The sequence below is a fragment of the Tamandua tetradactyla genome, chromosome 1 (genome assembly GCF_023851605.1).
Source record: "Tamandua tetradactyla isolate mTamTet1 chromosome 1, mTamTet1.pri, whole genome shotgun sequence".
NCBI classification, from domain to species: Eukaryota; Metazoa; Chordata; class Mammalia; order Pilosa; family Myrmecophagidae; genus Tamandua; species Tamandua tetradactyla.
This window is the reverse complement of record NC_135327.1, coordinates 129,121,855-129,139,510: the sequence shown is the minus strand read 5'-3', so window position 1 is coordinate 129,139,510 and position 17,656 is coordinate 129,121,855. Positions and strand designations below refer to the sequence as shown.

General features: G+C 36.2%; 1 protein-coding gene across 3 annotated transcripts in view; it reads left to right on the top strand.

Moving 5' to 3' along the window:
• The window catches only part of RUNDC3B (RUN domain containing 3B), a 247,086-nt gene that overhangs the window by 205,449 nt on the left and 23,981 nt on the right, over window positions 1-17,656 (top strand). For 2 of the 3 annotated variants that reach the window (XM_077148924.1, XM_077148861.1), the window contains one exon: window positions 9,464-9,585. In XM_077148924.1, the coding sequence (XP_077005039.1) occupies window positions 9,464-9,585 (122 nt within the window). Of the gene's footprint in view, window positions 1-6,951; window positions 7,030-9,463; window positions 9,586-17,656 lie in introns of those variants that run through there. The other variant, XR_013170772.1, reaches the window with a different exon arrangement.

Genomic DNA, 17,656 nt, shown 5'->3' with positions numbered 1-17,656 from the left:
GTGTTCTGATGCCTGACAGTCGTTGGGTTCCTTGGCTTTTCTCTCACATCGTAGTATCTTCTTTCTCTTCCAGATTCCATTGACTTATAGCTTCTACTATTTCACATAGCTTTCTCTTCATAAGCCTCCAGTAATAGGATTAAGGCCCAACCACATTCGGTGGGGCCACACCTTAACTAAAAACATCTTCAAAAGGCCCTATTTACAGTGGGTTCACCTCAGAATTGATTAATATTAAGAATATGTTAGGTGCATCAACCTAGCACATCCCTCCTTCCCTACCCCAATTTCTTCCCTGGTAACTTGTAATTTACTTACTATGAACTTGCACATTATAGTTATTTCATATAAGTTGGATCATACAATATTTGTTCTTTTGTTTCTGACTTATTTCACGCAACATAATATATCTTCAAGAAACATTCATGTTGTAGCCTGCATCAGATGTCATTCCTTTCTATGGCCAAGTAATATTCCATTGTAATGTATATATCACATTTTGTTGACCATTTATGTGTTGTGAACACTGGGATTGTTTCACCTCTTATATATTATAAATAATGCTGCTGTGAACATTGATGCAGATACCTGTTTGTTTGTTTGTTTTTGCATGGGCAGGCACTGGGAATATAACTCTGCCTGTTAAGCCACGGTAGCCTGCCCACAAATACCTGTTTGAGTATTTGCTTTCAGTTCTTTGATGTACATATCAGAAAGGGGGATTGATGGATCAGTGGTAATTCTGCACTCAATTTTCTGAGGAACCTCCAAACTGTTTTCCACAATGGCTGCACCATTTTACATTCCCACCAACAATGAAAGTTCCTGTTTCTCAGCATCTAGTCCAACTTGTTCTTTTCTCTTTTTTAATAATGGTATAAGTGGTAGCTCATTGTGGTTTTCTAATTCTCTAATGTTTTAAATATTTCTCTAATGTCTAATAATGCTGAGCATCTTTTCATGTGCTTAGTGGCTATTTGTATGTCTTCTTTGAAGAAAAGTATATTTAATCCTTGCCCATTTTTAAATTGGGTTGTTTATCTTGTTGAGTTTTAGGAGTTCTCCATATGTTCTAATATTAAGTCCTTATCAAATACTTGGTTTCCAAATATTTCTCCTATTCTAGGGGATTGTCTTTTCTCTTTCTTGTTAGTGTACTTTTATGCACAAAAATTTTAATTTAGAAATAGACTTTATATATTTTTAATTTTGTTCTAGTGTTTTTGTGTTTTATCTAAGAATATATCTAAGATCATTGCCAAATCCCAGGTCATGAAGATATACCCCTATATTTAAGTTATTGATCCCCATTTTGAGTTAATTTTTCTATATGGTATAAAGGAGAGATTCACTTTCATTCTTTTGAGAGTGGATATCAGTTTTCCCAGCACCATTTGTTGAGAACACTATTCTTTCCCCATTAAGAGAATTTGCCACTCTTGTGAAAAATCAATTGGCCACAGATTTAAAAGTTTATTTCTCAACTCTTTCTTTTCCATTGGTTTATATGGCTGTCCTTATGCTAGTACAACACTGTTTCTGTTTTGTTTGTTTGTTTTCCATGAGCAGGCACTGGGAAGTGAACCCAAGTCTCCGGCATGGCAGGTGGGAATTCTGCCACTGAGCCACCATTGCACCGTCCCACACTGTTTTGATTACTGTAGCTTCATAATAAGTTTTGAAATAGGGAAATGTGAGACCCCCTACTTTTCTTCAAGATTGTTTTAGCCTTTGAGGCCCCTTGCCATTCTATATGAATTTGATTGTTGGCTTCTCTATTTCTGTGAAAAAGTCTGTTAGAATTTTTACTGGGATTGCATTGAATCTGTAAATTGCTTTGGGTATTATGACTTTTTGCAATATATATTCTTCTGAAAATCCATAAATACAGCACATATTTCCATTTGTTTAGGTCTTCTTTAATATCTTGAGGTAGTGCTTTGTAGTTTGAGTTTGTCATTTACATCTTTGGTTAAATTTATTTTTAGATAGTTTATCCTTTTCGATGCTACTGTAAATGGAATTATTTTCTTTATTTTTGGATTGTTCCATACTGGCATATAGAAATACCACTTATTTTTTAGTGTTGATCTTCTACCCCCACTATTTTACTGCAGTTGTTTATTAGCTCTAGGAACCTTCTTGTAAATTCTTCAGGATATTCTGTATAGAATCTTATCATCTGGAAATAAGGAAAGCTTTCCTTGTTCCTTTCCAAATTGATGCGTTTTATTTCTTTATCTTCCTTAATTGCTCTGGCTAGCACTTCCAGTACAATGTTGAATAGCAGTGGTGATAGGGTACATCCTTGCCTTGTTCTTGATCTTTAGGGTAAGCTTTCAGTATTTCACTATTGAGTAAGATATTCACTGTGTGTTTTGCTTTTATGCCCATTTTAGTTTTACATTGCAAACACCATGCAGTGGGTTGGCTTAAACAATGGGAATTTATTGGCTCTCATTTTTGTTGCTAGGAGAAATCACAATGAGGGCATCATCAAGGCCATGCTTTCTCCCAGAAGAATATGGTGTTCTGGAGCTGGCTGCCAGTGATCCTTGGGCCCTACCTTTTCTGTTAATGGCAGTGGGCATGGAGACCTCTCCTGGCTTCTCCCTTCTCTTCCTGTTTCCATTGAATTTCAGCTTCTGGCTGCTCCCTTTGTGGCTTTCTTTCTGTCTGAATTTCATTCTGCTTTTTAAGAAATCCAGTAATAGGATTGAAACAAATCCTGATTGAGTTATGCCACACTTTAACTGAAGTAACTTTATCAAAAGATGTTATGTACAATGGGCTTACACCCACAGGAATGAATTTAGTTTAAGAATACTTTCCTGGGGTCCACAGCTCCAGCCACTACAGTTCCCTTATGTAAGGAAGTTTCCTTCTATTACTAGTTTCTATATGTTATTTTCAAGAAAAGGTGCTGAATTTTGTCAAATGCTTTTTTTAAATCTATTGCGATTATCACAGTTTTTTCATTCTGTGTATTAATGTGGTATATTATTTATATAATTGATTTTCTTATGTTGACCCACCCTTGTATTCCTGTGATAAATCCCACTTGGTCATGGTATATAATCCTTTTAATGTACTATTGGATTTAGTATGCTAGTATTTTATAGAGGCTTTGTATGTCTGTTTCATAACATAAACTAGTCTATAAGTTTCTATTCTTGTGCTACATTTTTCTGGCATTGGTTTTAAAGTGATGTGGGCCTTATAGAATGACTTAGGTAGTATTCCCTTTTCTTCAGTTTTTTGGAAGAGTTTGGGAAAGATTGGTGTTAAATCTTCTTCAAATGTTTGGTAGAATTCAGCAGTGAAACCATCCAGTCCTGGATCTTTCTTTTAGGTAGTTTTTTGTTTCCTGTCAATGTCTGTACATATTATTGATCTTTTGAGTATTCCAATACTTCTTGAGTCAGTTTAGGTAGTTTTCCTTTTTCTAGGAATTTATCCGTTTCATCTACAATATCTAATTTGTTAATGTACAATTATTCATAGTACCCTTTTATAATCCTTTTTATTACTGCAGGGTTTGTAGTAATATCCGTGATTTCATTCCAATTTTGGCTATTTATATCCTCTCTCAATTTCATCAGTCCAGCTGAAAGTTTGTTAATTTTATTAATCTTTTCAAGGAACCAAATTTTAGTTTTGTTGATTCTATTATTTTTCTGTTCTTTATATCCTTTGTCTCCACTCTGATCTTTCTTCTGCTCACTATAGGTTTAGTTTACTTTTCTTTTTCTAGTTCTTCTAAGTTAGTTTACAGATTTGAGATCTTTCTTGTTTTTTAATTAAAGCATTTGATAGCTATAAATTTCCTTCTCAGCACAGCCTTTTCGGAATCCCATAAATTTTGTTTTTATTTTTATTCACCTCAAGATATTTCTTAATTTCCCTCATGATTTTCTTCTTTGACTTCTTGGTTTTTAAAGTTATATTGCCTAGTTTCCACATATTTAAGAATTTTCCAGTTCTTCCTTTGTTATTGATTTCATTCTATTGTGGTTGGAGAAGATACACTGCATTTCAATCTTTGTAAGTTTTAATTTATTGAGACTTGCTGTGATCTAACATGTGGTCTATCCTAGAGACTGATCCATGTGTAATACAGAAAAATGTGTATTTTGCTGATTTTGGGTAAAATGTTCTATATATGTCTATCAGACTTAATTGGTTTAGAGTGTTGTTCAAGTCTTCCATTTCCTTATTGCTCTTATTTCTAGATGTTATTATTGAAAGTGGTGTATTGAAGTCTCATAATATTAATATAGAACCATCTATTTCTCCCTTAAAATATGTCAGTATTTGCTTCATGTACTTTGGAGCTTTGCCATTAGGTGCATATATACTTCTAATTACCATGTTTTCTTGTTGAATTGACTCTTTTATCAGTATATATTTATACTTATTTGTCCTTCTTAACAGTATTTGACTTAAAGTCTATTTTATCTGTTATTACTATAGCTACCCAAGCTCTCTTCTGGTTATACTTGCATGATATATTTTTCCATCATTTCACTTTTATCCTACTTGTGTCTTTAAATTTAAGGTGAGTCTCTTGTAAATAGAATATAGTTGAGTCATGCTTTTCAACCACTTTACTAATCTCTGCCTTTGGACTGGAGAGTTTAATTCTTTTACATTTAAAGTAATTACTGATAATGTACAATGTTCTGCCATTTGCAGTTTGGTTTTTGTAAGTCTTATCCCATTTTTGTTCCTCAATTCTCTGATTACTGGCTACTTTCATATTTATTTGATCTTTTATAGAGAACACTTTTTGTCTCTTCTCATTTTCTTCTATGTTTTTCAGATATTTTCTTTGTGGTTACTATGGGGCTTAAATTTAAAATCCTCAGTCTACAGTAGTCTCACTTGTTTTGATAGCTACCTAACTTGAATAGCATACACAAACTATGTTTCTGTACCCCTCCTTTCCCCCACCTTTATGTTGTTCCAGTCATAATTTTCTTCTTTTATACATTGTGTGTCCCAAACCATGGATTTATCATTTCTTTTTATGCATTTGAATTTTAGTGAGTATGAGAAGTAAAAAGTAGAGTTACAAATCCAAAAATACAGTAGTACTTGCTTTTGTAATCACCCTTGCATTATCTTTACTCAACATATTTCATTTACAGTCTCCTGTCTTAACTTTCAACCTGAAGTACTTCCTTTAGTAGTGATTATGGGGCAGGTCTACTGGAGATTGACTTGCAACTTTTGTTTATCTGAAAATGTCTTAATCTGTCCCTCATTTTTGAAAGACAGTTTTGCTGAATATATAATTCTTGGTTGACAATTTTTTTTAAGTACTTTCAATACTTCATCACAGTATCTTTTTGCCTCATGGTTTCCGAAGAGAAATTGGCGCTGAATCTTATTGAGGGTCCCTTGAACTTGACATATTGCTTCTGTTGTGAAGCTTCAGGATTCTATTTTTTAGTATTCAACAATTTGAGTCAGATTTCTCTCTTTCTGTTTGACAATCAATAATTTGATTATATGTCTCTGTGAATCTCTTTGAGTTTATCCTCTTTGGAGTTAATTGAACTTTTTAGATGTGTATATTCAAGTTTTATGTTAAATTTGGGAAGTTTTCAGCCATTGTTTCTTTGAATATTTTCTCTGCTCCTTTCTTTCTTTCTTGGACTACAATAAATGTGTATATCGGTATACTTTGATGGTGTCCCACCAGTCTCTTAGGCTCATACCACTTTTCTTTATTCTGTTTTCTGTCTGTTCTTCAGACTGAATAATTTCAACTGTCTGCTTCAAGATCATTGAATCTTTCTTCTGGCAGCTCCAACCTGCTACTGAACCCCCTTGAGAATTTTATTTCAGTTATTATGGTCTTCAGCTACAATACTTCTGTTTTGTTCCCTTTTATAATTTCTGTCTCAGTGTAATTCTCATATTGCTCTTATATTGCTTTCCTGGTATCCTTTAGCTCTTTAAGCATATTTAAGACCATTATTTTAAATTCTGTCTGGTATATCCAAAGTCGAAAGTATTCTTTATTGGTGGTTTCTGATGTTTTATCTTGTTCCTTTTGATGAGCCATCATTTCCTTTTTCTTTTTTATGCCTTATAATCTTTTGTTCCATACTTTTAGCCCTGGAATTCAGTGTCTCCTTCTTAAATTTGTTTCCAGCTAGTGTTGTGATAGAAATATCTTTGAAAGTCAGGATTAAAAGGAAACCACAACAAGCATCTTCCACAGTCTTTGCAGATTGGATTTTGGCTGGTGCTTGCCTTCAGATTTTAGCCATCCAAACAATGAACCCAAAGAACAGTCTAAGGTAAAAGCATAGAATCCTCTTCAGTCTTTCTGAGTATGTATATCGTCCTGGGCCTTTGCTCATGGTCTAAGGAATTTTTTCAAATATATGGATCTAAATGCCTGTTCTTCTTCCTATGACATAATCATTCCTGCCACCTGGGTACTCTAGTTTATATCTTATAGCCACTGATCCTTTGCTACAGGTTGCTGTGACTTTACTGTTTCCTGTACTGATTTAGCTGTCCTGTGGGCTGCTTCTGCATGCAGGGCAAATTCTGGGACTGCAATCCTGTGACGAATACCTTGGTTTAGTCCTCTATGGATAGTTTGGTACAGACTTACAGGCATTGCAGTATACATAATAGGAGTTACTCTGCTCCCTCTGCAGGGATCCACACTGAGAGCATGGGCTGGTTCTATATCGAGCTTGGGAAGTGATGGTAGACGGGCTAGTAATGGCATCAAAGGGTTTTCCTACAATGTTTGAGTTGATTTTTTTTGATTTGGCATTTTCCCTGTTACTATGATCTTTTCACTATTTTCTGGAGCTCTGAGAAAGATAGTTTTGCTAGTTTTTGCTAAATTCTGTGCAGGGATAGAATCCTGGACCATTTCACTATGCTATCTGGTTACAAGTTTTTTGTGATTTTTTTTTAAAGAAAGAACTTCTAGAGACAGATAATTTACTCCATGACAAGATGTTTGTCAAATAGAGCTGCCAGTCACTTGGAAATTAGGTAAGAATATGGAAGCCAAACCCATTCTCTGTCACTGCTGCAAGCAGCTGAACTAGTTTCCTCCCAGATGGTGGTTCTGCAGTCATTTTCATTGAGGAAGATACTGTATGGTACTGTTATTACTATCTTAAGAAATTTTCATCATTACTTCAGAACATTATTGTCTATCAAATTCTGTTTCTTAATTCATTGGCATTTGGTTAAATAAAACCTATAAACTCAAGGATTATTCTGTAAATGTGACAAATGTAAAGGGCAGAAAGTTTCCAAAAGATTCTGAAGTGTGATGTTAAAAAATGAATTTCAGTAAGTCATACAGAACGCTTATTTTGTGTTGCTGTTATCATATGCTGCTTTGACAGGTTTTGCTTCCTTCAGTGGGTGGCAATCCTTGAAATAAATGTAAATGCCTGCCATCAAGCTTGTACAATATTCAAATGAATTCTTTTTTACTTCTGAGTATTTCTCAGTTTGTAAATACTTTGTATATATAATTTTTATATATAATTTTAAAAATTAATCCTATGATAAAAAAATCAGTGTCAGAAACTCTTTCTAAACCATTTTACAATTTAAAAAGAAAGCCTCCTATATACTAGGCACAGAAATATATATTAGGAAAATAAATTTATGTATAACTTCTCTTATTAGTTGCTGTGCTCCTGCTTTCCTCTATAGCTAAAGAAATAATAATTTAATAGAAATGAAATAAGATTTCCAGTGAAATCATTAAATATAATGTACCTGGCTTATCTCAGCAAACAAAGCTGGTCTTTAAGAAGGGTTTCTAATGAAAAAGGAAGCCAAATATTTTTTCCTGTGCTGGAGAGGAGATGCATAGTAGAGTTAAAAGAGAAAGACTAGAGCAGAGGATCAGGTTTCAAATCTTATCTGTTTCTGCCCCAGTTTTCTCCTCTATAAAGTGGTGATAATAATTCTAATTTCTTAGGGTAGTTGTGAGGAAAAGATGTTAATATTTTCAAAATATGTAGGACAGTACCTAGCATTTGATAAGTGCTATTTAAATACCAGGTGTCATTATCATTATAAAGTTATGAAGATGTTATCTGTTAGAATTATCAAAAGTTTGCTGCAATATTAGAATTTTCTATTACTTAAAAATTAAAATTAAGAACTTTTATTCTATTGACATTTGAAGTCATAAAGTGAAAATACTGCTCAGATATCTTAAGCAAAGTAAACTCCATCACCTCTTTCATGTTGTTTCTTAGAAAAACAGACACCTGTACATATCCCCTCCCTAAGAAATCCTGAATTTTTCTTAATAAAATTGTTGGAAAATAAGTACAAAAAGCAATTTAAAATAACTGCTGTCTTCATAAACCTATCAGACTCTCAACTTTAATAAATGAATATTTTCCCTGTTCTGCCTCCTTTTGGATGGAGTCATGATTAACATAAAATAGTGACTAGGCATAAATTTGAACCATACCCTAATATACATAACATTGATAAATCTGTGACTAAGTTTATTCTTGTGTGTAGAGAATAAGTGTGACATAAATCAATGAAATTTTATATGCTTTCCTATAAATATTATCATAGAATACAAGGCATTCCTAGGAAATTAGACGGTGTTAGCTGCCTCTGGAAATAGGTGTTGAGCAAAAAATATATATTCCTTTTCCTAGATCATTTATATTTAGAAATAATAGTGAATTCTGTTCTCTTTCATGAAATTTGAGTAACATTAAAGCTACCTATGTCTCTTAATTTGGTTTTATCCTGAAGAACTAAATATGGGGAAGGATTAATAATAATTCTCATTAACTTACTCCTTTAATTTCCATTTTTAACTGAATCTTTCTTTTGGTAAAATTTATTTTAAATTGATTAGCTTAATAGAAAGTGAGCTTCACAACAGGGAATAGATGAAGGAAGGAGGTCGATTACTTTGATGGTATATTAACACAATCAAACAGGTATTTTATTACTCAACATTTTTTAAACTTCTTGATTATAAGAATTTATAATTAATATTGTTATATAACAACAATCTTTAATCATATCAAGGAACTGAAGGATTCTGAAATGCTTGGAGAACACTAGATCACATTAAATTATGTCAATCTTATTTCTACATTAATAGTAATATATCCATTTTCTGCTCCCTTGAAAATAGGTTGTAACCAGAACTCCCTATTTCCTAATTACCTGGATAATCAAAAGTGGGTACAGTGATTTAAATTTGTTTGAAAAATTGTTTTTTCCCTTTCAGTGTATTACACAGATATACCAGTATAGAAAATGGAAATAAAGTGTGTCTAAGATCACACTGAAGTCAGGATAAAGACAGAGTTTAGGGGAAAATTTGGGCAGAAATTACTCAGAAAATTTTTAAAAATTGAAGAAAATCATTTAAATTATTGTGTGCAACAAGAAATTCAAGTAATATTTCATCATTATATTACAGGAAAAGTTATCAAAGCCTTGACCAGTTATCAACAGAAGTTAGTCTTTCTCAGTCTTCATTGGATCCAGGCCACTCGCAAGAAGGAGATGGAAGACAAGACACACTAAATTTAATTAGTGAAGGTAAGAAAATTTGAAAGTTATACTTTCTGCACTATCTGATTTTGGTTACAGGCTATTACTAATGAGTAATAGTGAGATTTCTTCTAAGCATGCTAGGAATAAACTACCACTATGATTAAAAATGGCCTGCTATCGTTGCTTTTCCATGTATTTGTAGCTAACCTTGGCAGACTTCTCCATAATTGTTGCCTTTATTTCCTCACCCCCATACTCTTTTTTGCCAACTTCAATTTGACTGTTGTGTTTCTACCACTTTTGTAAAATGACTTTTTATTAAGGTCATCAACCACTGCCATATTGCTAAAGTTTTGGAAAAGTTCGTTATCTGTCTTCATCCTGGTAAACCTTTCAGAACTTTAAAAATATAATATTTATTTTATTGGAGAAGTGGCAGGGATTATACAGCAATCCCATACAAAATAAAGTATTTCCACACACTGCATCCTCATTATTAACACTTGTATTGATGTGGTACATTTATTACAATTAATGAAAGCAGATTTTTATAATTGTACTATTAACTATAGTCTGTGTTTTAACTTAGGGTTCACATTTTGTGTGGTAAAATTTCATGGACTTTTTAAAAAATTTTGTTCTATTACCATATAAAAACCTAACATTTCCCCCTTCTAAAAACATTCAGATATATATTTCAGTGCTATTACATTCACGGTGTTGTGCTAACCTTACCACCAACCATTACTAAAACATTTCCATCAATCCAAATAGGAGCTCAATACATTTAAAACCTTAATTCCATATTCCCTATCTCACTTCATCCATTGATAACCTATATTTTAGTCTGACTCTATGAGTTTTCTTATGCTACTCATTTCCTATCCGTGAGATCATGCAATATTTGTCCTTTTGTGTCTGGCTTATTTCACTCAACATGTCATCTTCAAAATTCATCTCTGTTGTTGCAAAAAGGACTTCATTCCTTTTTACAGTTGAATAATATTCCATTGTATGTTTGTACAACAGTTTGTTTATCCATTCATCCGCTAATGGACACTTGGGTTGCTTCCATCTTTTGGCAATTGTGAATAATGCCGCCATGAACATTGGTGTGCAAATATCTGTTCGAGTCCCTGCTTTCAGTACTTTTGGGTATATACATAAGAATAGGGTTGCCAGGAATACGGTCATTCTATACTTAACTTTCTGAAGAACCACTAAACTATATTCCACAGTAGCTGCACCATTTTACATCCCCACCAGCAATGAATGAGTGTTCTTATTTCTCCTCATTCTCTTTCAACACTTGTAATTTTCTTTTTTAACTCAATAATAGCCATTTTAGTGGGTGTGAAATGGTATCTGACTGTGGTTTTGATTTGCATTTCCCTGATGCCTAATAATGTGTCTTTTCATGTACTTTTTTTTTTCTTTATTAGAGAAGTTGTGGGTTTACAGAACAATCATGCATGAAATACAGGATTCTGACATAACAACTTGGACTGGTGCAGATTTGTTACAATTGACAATAGAACATTTTTATAATTGTACTGTTAACTATAGTCCATGATTTAAATTAAGGTTCACTGTATAGTAGTCACATGGATTTTTTTTATTTTTAATCTGTCACTCTGTATACTATCTAACATGTCCCCTTTTAATCACATTCAGATATATATTTCCATGCTGTTAATTACACTCACAATGTTGTGCTACCACCACCTCCAATCATTACCAAAACATTTCTATCATTAAACTATATAGACATTTTAAGCATTATCACCCATTCCCTATGCCTACCACATCCCCTGGTAACCTACAATCTAGATTTTGACTCTGTGAATTTGTTTGGTCTAGTTATTTTAAATCAGTGAGATCATATAATATTTGTCCTTTTGTGTCTGGCTTATGTCACTCAGCATGATATCTTCAAAGTTCCTCCATGTTGTTGCATGTATCAGGACTTCATGTGCTTTTTGGCTATTTGTTTATCTTTGGAGAGATGTCTGTCCAAGTCTTTTGACCATTTTTAAATGAGGTCGCTTATCGTTTTGCTGTTATTGAAGGATTTCTTTATATTTTCTCAATATTAAACCTTTATGGGATAGGTGGTTTCAAAATACTTTCTCCCATTATATAGGTTGTCATTTTACTTTCATGTCCTTTGAAATACAAAAGTTTTTAATTTTGGTGAGGTCCCATTTATTTTTTTTCTGTTGTTGCTTGTGCTTTGGGTGTAAAGTCTAAGGAGCCATTGACTAATACAAGTTCTGAAGATGACCCTACATTTTCTTCTAAGAATTTGCTAGGTCTGGCTCTTATATTTTGGCCTTTGATCCATTTGAGTTTATTTTTTGCAAGGAGTCCATCATTCTTTGCAAATGGAAATTTGACTTTTCCAGCACCATTTCTTAAAGAGACTATTCTTTCCCAATTGAGTGGTCTTTGTCCCCTTGAATTCAAGTCTGATTCCATTGGTCTGTATTTCTGTGCTTTTGCTAGTACCATGCTGTTTTGATTACTGTTTCTTTGTAAAAAGTTTTAAGATCAGGACATGAATGTCTTCCAGCTTCATTCTTTGGTTTCAGATTGGCAATTGGCTCTCCTGCCCTATCGTGGTTTGAAGCAGTATATACACCAAAAAAATATGTTCCCAAATTTAATCCATTCTTGTGGATGTGAGCCCATTGTGAGTAGGACCTTTTGATGAGATTATGTCACTTAAGGTGTAGCCCACCTCAATCAGGATGGGTTTTAATCCTGTTACTGCATTCTATTATAAGTGGAATGAAATTCAGAACCAGAGAGAAAAAGACAGAGGAAGCAAGAAACTGAATATCCACAGAACCTGTAAGAGAAGGCAGAGACCAGGAAATGCCACCATGTGCCTAGCTAAGGACCAAGATTGCCAGCAGCCAGCTCCAGAACACCAGTCTTCAGGAATAAAGCATTATCTTGATGATGCCTTAATTAGAATGTATACTCAGCCTCAAACCAGAATTGATGATTTGGAAAATTCTCAGCATTCCCAGATTAGGGCTCTATGTGAGGTTTAACTGAACATGGAACCAATTAGCAGTTTCCATGGAAGCAGGATTGCAAAATGTAGTTATGTAAGAACTGTCTGATGGATTGTATCCCCAAGAACTACATACAAACCCCACAAATATATTGCAAGATTTGTATGAGTGGAACCAGTGCTAGCCTGGAGTAGAAGGGACAGAGAAGGGACAAATTAAAGGAAGGAAAGTTTCGAGGGTAGAACCATGAAAGCTGAGGTCTGGATCCAAGAAATCTCCTCAGGCCAAGAGAACCTGGCCCATACATGTATGGAAAGGGTGAGTCTGCCTTGGTGTTTAGAGAAGGTGGACCTTCTGAACCACTCTTCAAGAAAAGTCCTGCTCCTCAATATGAAGAGATGGTGAAGCCTGCGCCCCACCATTCACAGAAAAACTGGCTGCCACCCCAGTGCCTTGGAAAGAGTGCACCCCAGGGATTGTAGAGATTCTGCCCGCAGCCCCAATGCCCAGAGAGGGTAGGGCCTGTGCCACAGGGATTGTGTAGACTTTGGCCACCATCCTAAAGCTCAAGAGGATTAAGCATTCCACTTAGAGGTGGTGGGGCTGCCATTTCATTAAGCCCAGAGGACAAAACATTGTTCCATAGATGATGATGAGAATTTGAAATCTAATGGAATATGCCTTGCTGGGATTCAGAATTGTTTGGGACCCATGACTTCTGTTTTCCTTCCAATTTTTCCCTTCTGAAATGGAAATGTTTATCCTAACCCTGTCCCTCTGTCATATATTGGAAGCAGATAACATGTTCTTTAGGTTTCATAGGTCCACAGAGAGGGAATCATGCTCCAGGAAAACCATAACTGATATATGAGACATTGTAGTTAGCTTTGGTTCTGAAATGACTTAAGGTATTTGGGATGTGATGGAATGAACTTTATTTTTTTCATGTAGAAGGAACTTATCCTTCTGGGATCCAAAGGGTATAGTGCAGTGGTTTAAAGCTATATGTACCCCCAAGAACATTTTCCTATTCTTAATCTGTTTCTGTTGTTGTGAACCCATTCTGAGTCGTACCTTTTTGATGAGGTACTTCTGTTAAAGTGTGGCCCACCTCAGTCAGGATGGGTCTTAATCCATTACTGGATTCCTTTATAAGTGTAATGAAATTCAGAAACAGAAAGCCATAGAAAGGAAGAAGCTGAACATCACTGGAATCCAGAAAAGAAGAAGAGACCAGGAGATGCTGCCATGTGACAAGCCAAGGACCAAGGATGACCAGCAGCCAGCCCCAGAACACTATAGTCTTCGGGAAGAAAGCCTCACCTTGATGACACTGTGACTTGGACTTTTTTCCCAGGCTCAAACTGTGAGTGAATAAATTCCCATTGTTTAACACAACCCATTTCATGGAATTGGCTTGAGCAGATTAGGAAGCTAAAGCAGGGCCACTGACACTTCCATATAAAATTGATGATTGTCTTTTCCATTATGGGAAATAAGGCGGTTGGAATTTTGACTAGGATTGAATTGAATCTTTAATTACTTTAAGTAAATTGACATCTTGACAATATTTAGTCTTCCAGTCCATGAACAAAGAATGTTCTTCCATTTATTTAGGTCTCCTTTAATTTCTTTTAGCAATGTTTTGTAGTATTCTGTGTAAGAATCCTTTACATACTTGGTTATATTTATTCCCAGATAGTTGATTCTTTTAGTTGTGATTATAAATGGATTTTTTTCTTGATTTATTCTTTTGATCATTGTTTTGTATAAAAACACCACTGATTTTGGGGTGTAGATTTTGTACCTGCCACTTAGCTGAGTTTGTTTGTTAGCTCTAGAAACCTGTGGATTTTTCAGGACTTTCTATGTATAAAATCACGTTATCTGCAAATAAGGAAAGACTTACTTCTTCCTTTGCAAATTGGATGCCCTCTGGGGAGTGAGTGATCACCCGGTTGGGTATGGGAATAGCCGGCCCAAAGTCACGGTGTCTGGCAGGCCCAACAGCGCTGCAGATCAACTAATCCTCCTCATGCCAGTCAGCTCCCCAGTCACTCTGGCCAGGAGGGGTGGGTTTGAAGAAGGACAAGACTCCAGTGTGCTATCTGCTGGCAAGACACGGTAAATGCAGGTGGGCTGCACAAGACAGGGAGGGGAGAGCTTGAGGAAGGAGGACCCTCAGGGGTGCCACCTGCTGGGTAGAAGGGGCTTGGAGTCAAGCCTGGGTCTCCTGCATGGTGGACAACCATTCTGCCACTGGAGTACCTGTGCACCTGAACCTAGCTTCTAGTAGACCTTTAAGTTAATAGTATCCCATACATGAAATCCAGACCTTGATTTGGTGGAGAATAACTGAAAAAATACAAAAGGAAACATTCAGCAAAAACTAAGTAAATCCAAAACTTAAGAAGTGTGAAGGAAAACCGGTTGCAGAATAGCCATATCAAGATAGTCAAATGCCTCAAACACAACAGAAAATCATAAAGCACACGAAGATCCAAGCAGAAATGACCCAAACAACCAAATCAAAATTCCAGAGGGGACACAGAATGTGGAACAACTACTCAAGGCTGTTTATAAAGAAATAAAGGATATTAAGAAGACATAGAAGAGAAGAAAGAAGAATCAGGAGATTGAGTTTAAAAAAATGGCAGATGTCACAGAAATGAAAGATACAGTAGACCAAATAAAAAATATACTGGAGACACACAATAGCAGATTCAAAGAAGCAGAAGGAAGAGTAAGTGAGCTAGAAGATAGAACAATAGAACTAGAGTACACAAAAGAACAAGTGGCAAGAAAGATGAAAAAAATGCAACTGGATCTTAGGGAAATGATGGGCAAGAGGAACACAAATAAAAGAATTATTGGTGTCCCAGAAGGAGAAGAGAAGAGTAAAGGATTGGGAAAGTTAGTTGAAGATTTAATCAGAGAAAACTTCCCAACCCTTATAAAAGATGCAAATATGCAAATCAGAGAGGCCCAGTGAACTCCAAATAGAATAAATCTGAACAGGCCCACTCCAAGACACATACTAATCAGACTGTCACGTGTTAAAAAGAAACAACAGAATAAATTTGGAAATTAAGAATCAGCAAAGAACTAGGGCTTTCACAAATATACTGGAGATTAAACAACATACTCTTAAATGGTGGGTCAAGGAAGAAATTGCCAGAGAAAGCAGTAAATATCTGGAGAAAACTGATAATAAGAATACAACATATCAAAACTTATGGGATGTGGCAAAGGCAGTGCTGAGAGGGAAATTTCTTGCCCTAAATGCCTATATTAAAAAAACAAGAACGGGTGATTGGGGGCCAAGATGGCGGCTAAGTAAGGTGCGCGCATCTTAGTTCCTCCTCCAGAACAACTACCAAATAACCAGAAACAGTACAGAACAGCTCCCGGAGCCACGACAGACCGAACACACAGCGTACCCCAGTCTGGACTGGCTGGACTGACTGCAAGACTCCGCTGCGGTGAGATCCCCGAGTGGCACGCGATTCCCTGGGACGCGGAGGCTGGCGGCCAGCACCCATCCCTCCCTCCTTCCCAGGCCGGCTGAGAGTCTCGGAGAGGGAAGTTCCCCAAGCCGCTGCAGCCAGCACCCCTCCCTCGTGGGCGGCTTCCCGGACCGGCTACAAGTCTCGGATCAGCGAGATCCCCAAGCCATGGTGGCCAGCGCCCCTCCCCCACAGGCGGCTACCCGGAGGGAAAGGAAAGAGTCTCCAACAGTAGCAGGGACTGAGTCCAACCAAACACCAATAGTAGCATTAATAAACAAATTCTGACTACTAAAATTAGGCCCCCAGCTCAGGCGAAACTGATCAAGGTGGAAGTTGCCTATTGGGCTAACTGAAAAAGAGGAAAGGGAGTGAAACAGAGCCTTCTGCGGCTGTTTCTACGGAGGCTTGGTGCCTCTGGGCTCAGCGCCGGGATTACACAGGCTGCAACTGCCCCATACGCAGAAACAGGCTGCTTTCAGAGCTCTCTACCACCTGAACCTTCCCCATGGGAGGGGTGAAACGCATCTCAGGTGGAATCCCTCTCTCAAGGAATTCATATCCCAGGACTTCACAGTTTGAAGCCATTAAAACCAGCCTACAACCTTTCCTCTGTCTCCACCATGCGCACAGCAGGGAGAGCCTTTCAAAGTTAAAGGAGCCAAAACATCTTTTGCTGGTGGGACCCACAGACAGACAAGTGCCACAAACTGGGCAAGATAAGAAAAACAGAGCCCAGACACTTCACAAGAAAGTCTCTCAACCTGCTGGGTCTCACTCTCAGGGAAATCTGATTAAATGTCCAGACGCAGGCAAAAAATAACAAATCACACCAGGAAAATTGAAGATATGGCCCAGTCAAAAACCAAACCAATAGTTCAAATGAGATACAGGAGCTGAGACAACTAATTCTGAATATACGAATAGAAATGGAAAACCTCTTCAAAAACCAAAACAATAAATTGAGGGAGGACATGAAGAAGACATGGGCTGAACAAAAAGAAGAAATAGAAAATCTGAAAAAACAAATCACAGAACTTACGGGAATGAAAGATACAGTAGAAGAGATGAAAAAAACAATGGAAACATTGTACAATGAAATCTACAATGGTAGATTTCAAGAGACAGAGGTTAGAATTAGTGAACTGGAGGATGGAACATCTGAAATCCAAAAAGAAACAGAAACTATAGGGAAAAGAATGGAAAAATAAGAGCAGGGGCTCAGGGAATTGAATGATAATATGAAGTGCACAAATATACATGTTGTGGGTGTCACGGAAGGAGAAGAGAAGGGAAAAGGAGAAAAACTAATGGAAGAAATTATCACTGAAAATTTCCCAACTCTTATGAAAGACCTAAAATTACAGATCCAAGAAGTGCAGTGAACCCCAAAGAGAATAGATCCAAATAGGCGTTGTCCAAGACACTTACTAGTTAGAATGTCAGAGGTCAAAGTGAAAGAGAGGATCTTGAAAGCAGCAAGAGAAAAACAATCCATCACATACAAGGGAAACCCAATAAGACTATGTGTAGATTTCTCAGCAGAAACCATGGAGGCAAGAAGACAATGGGATGATATATTTAAAT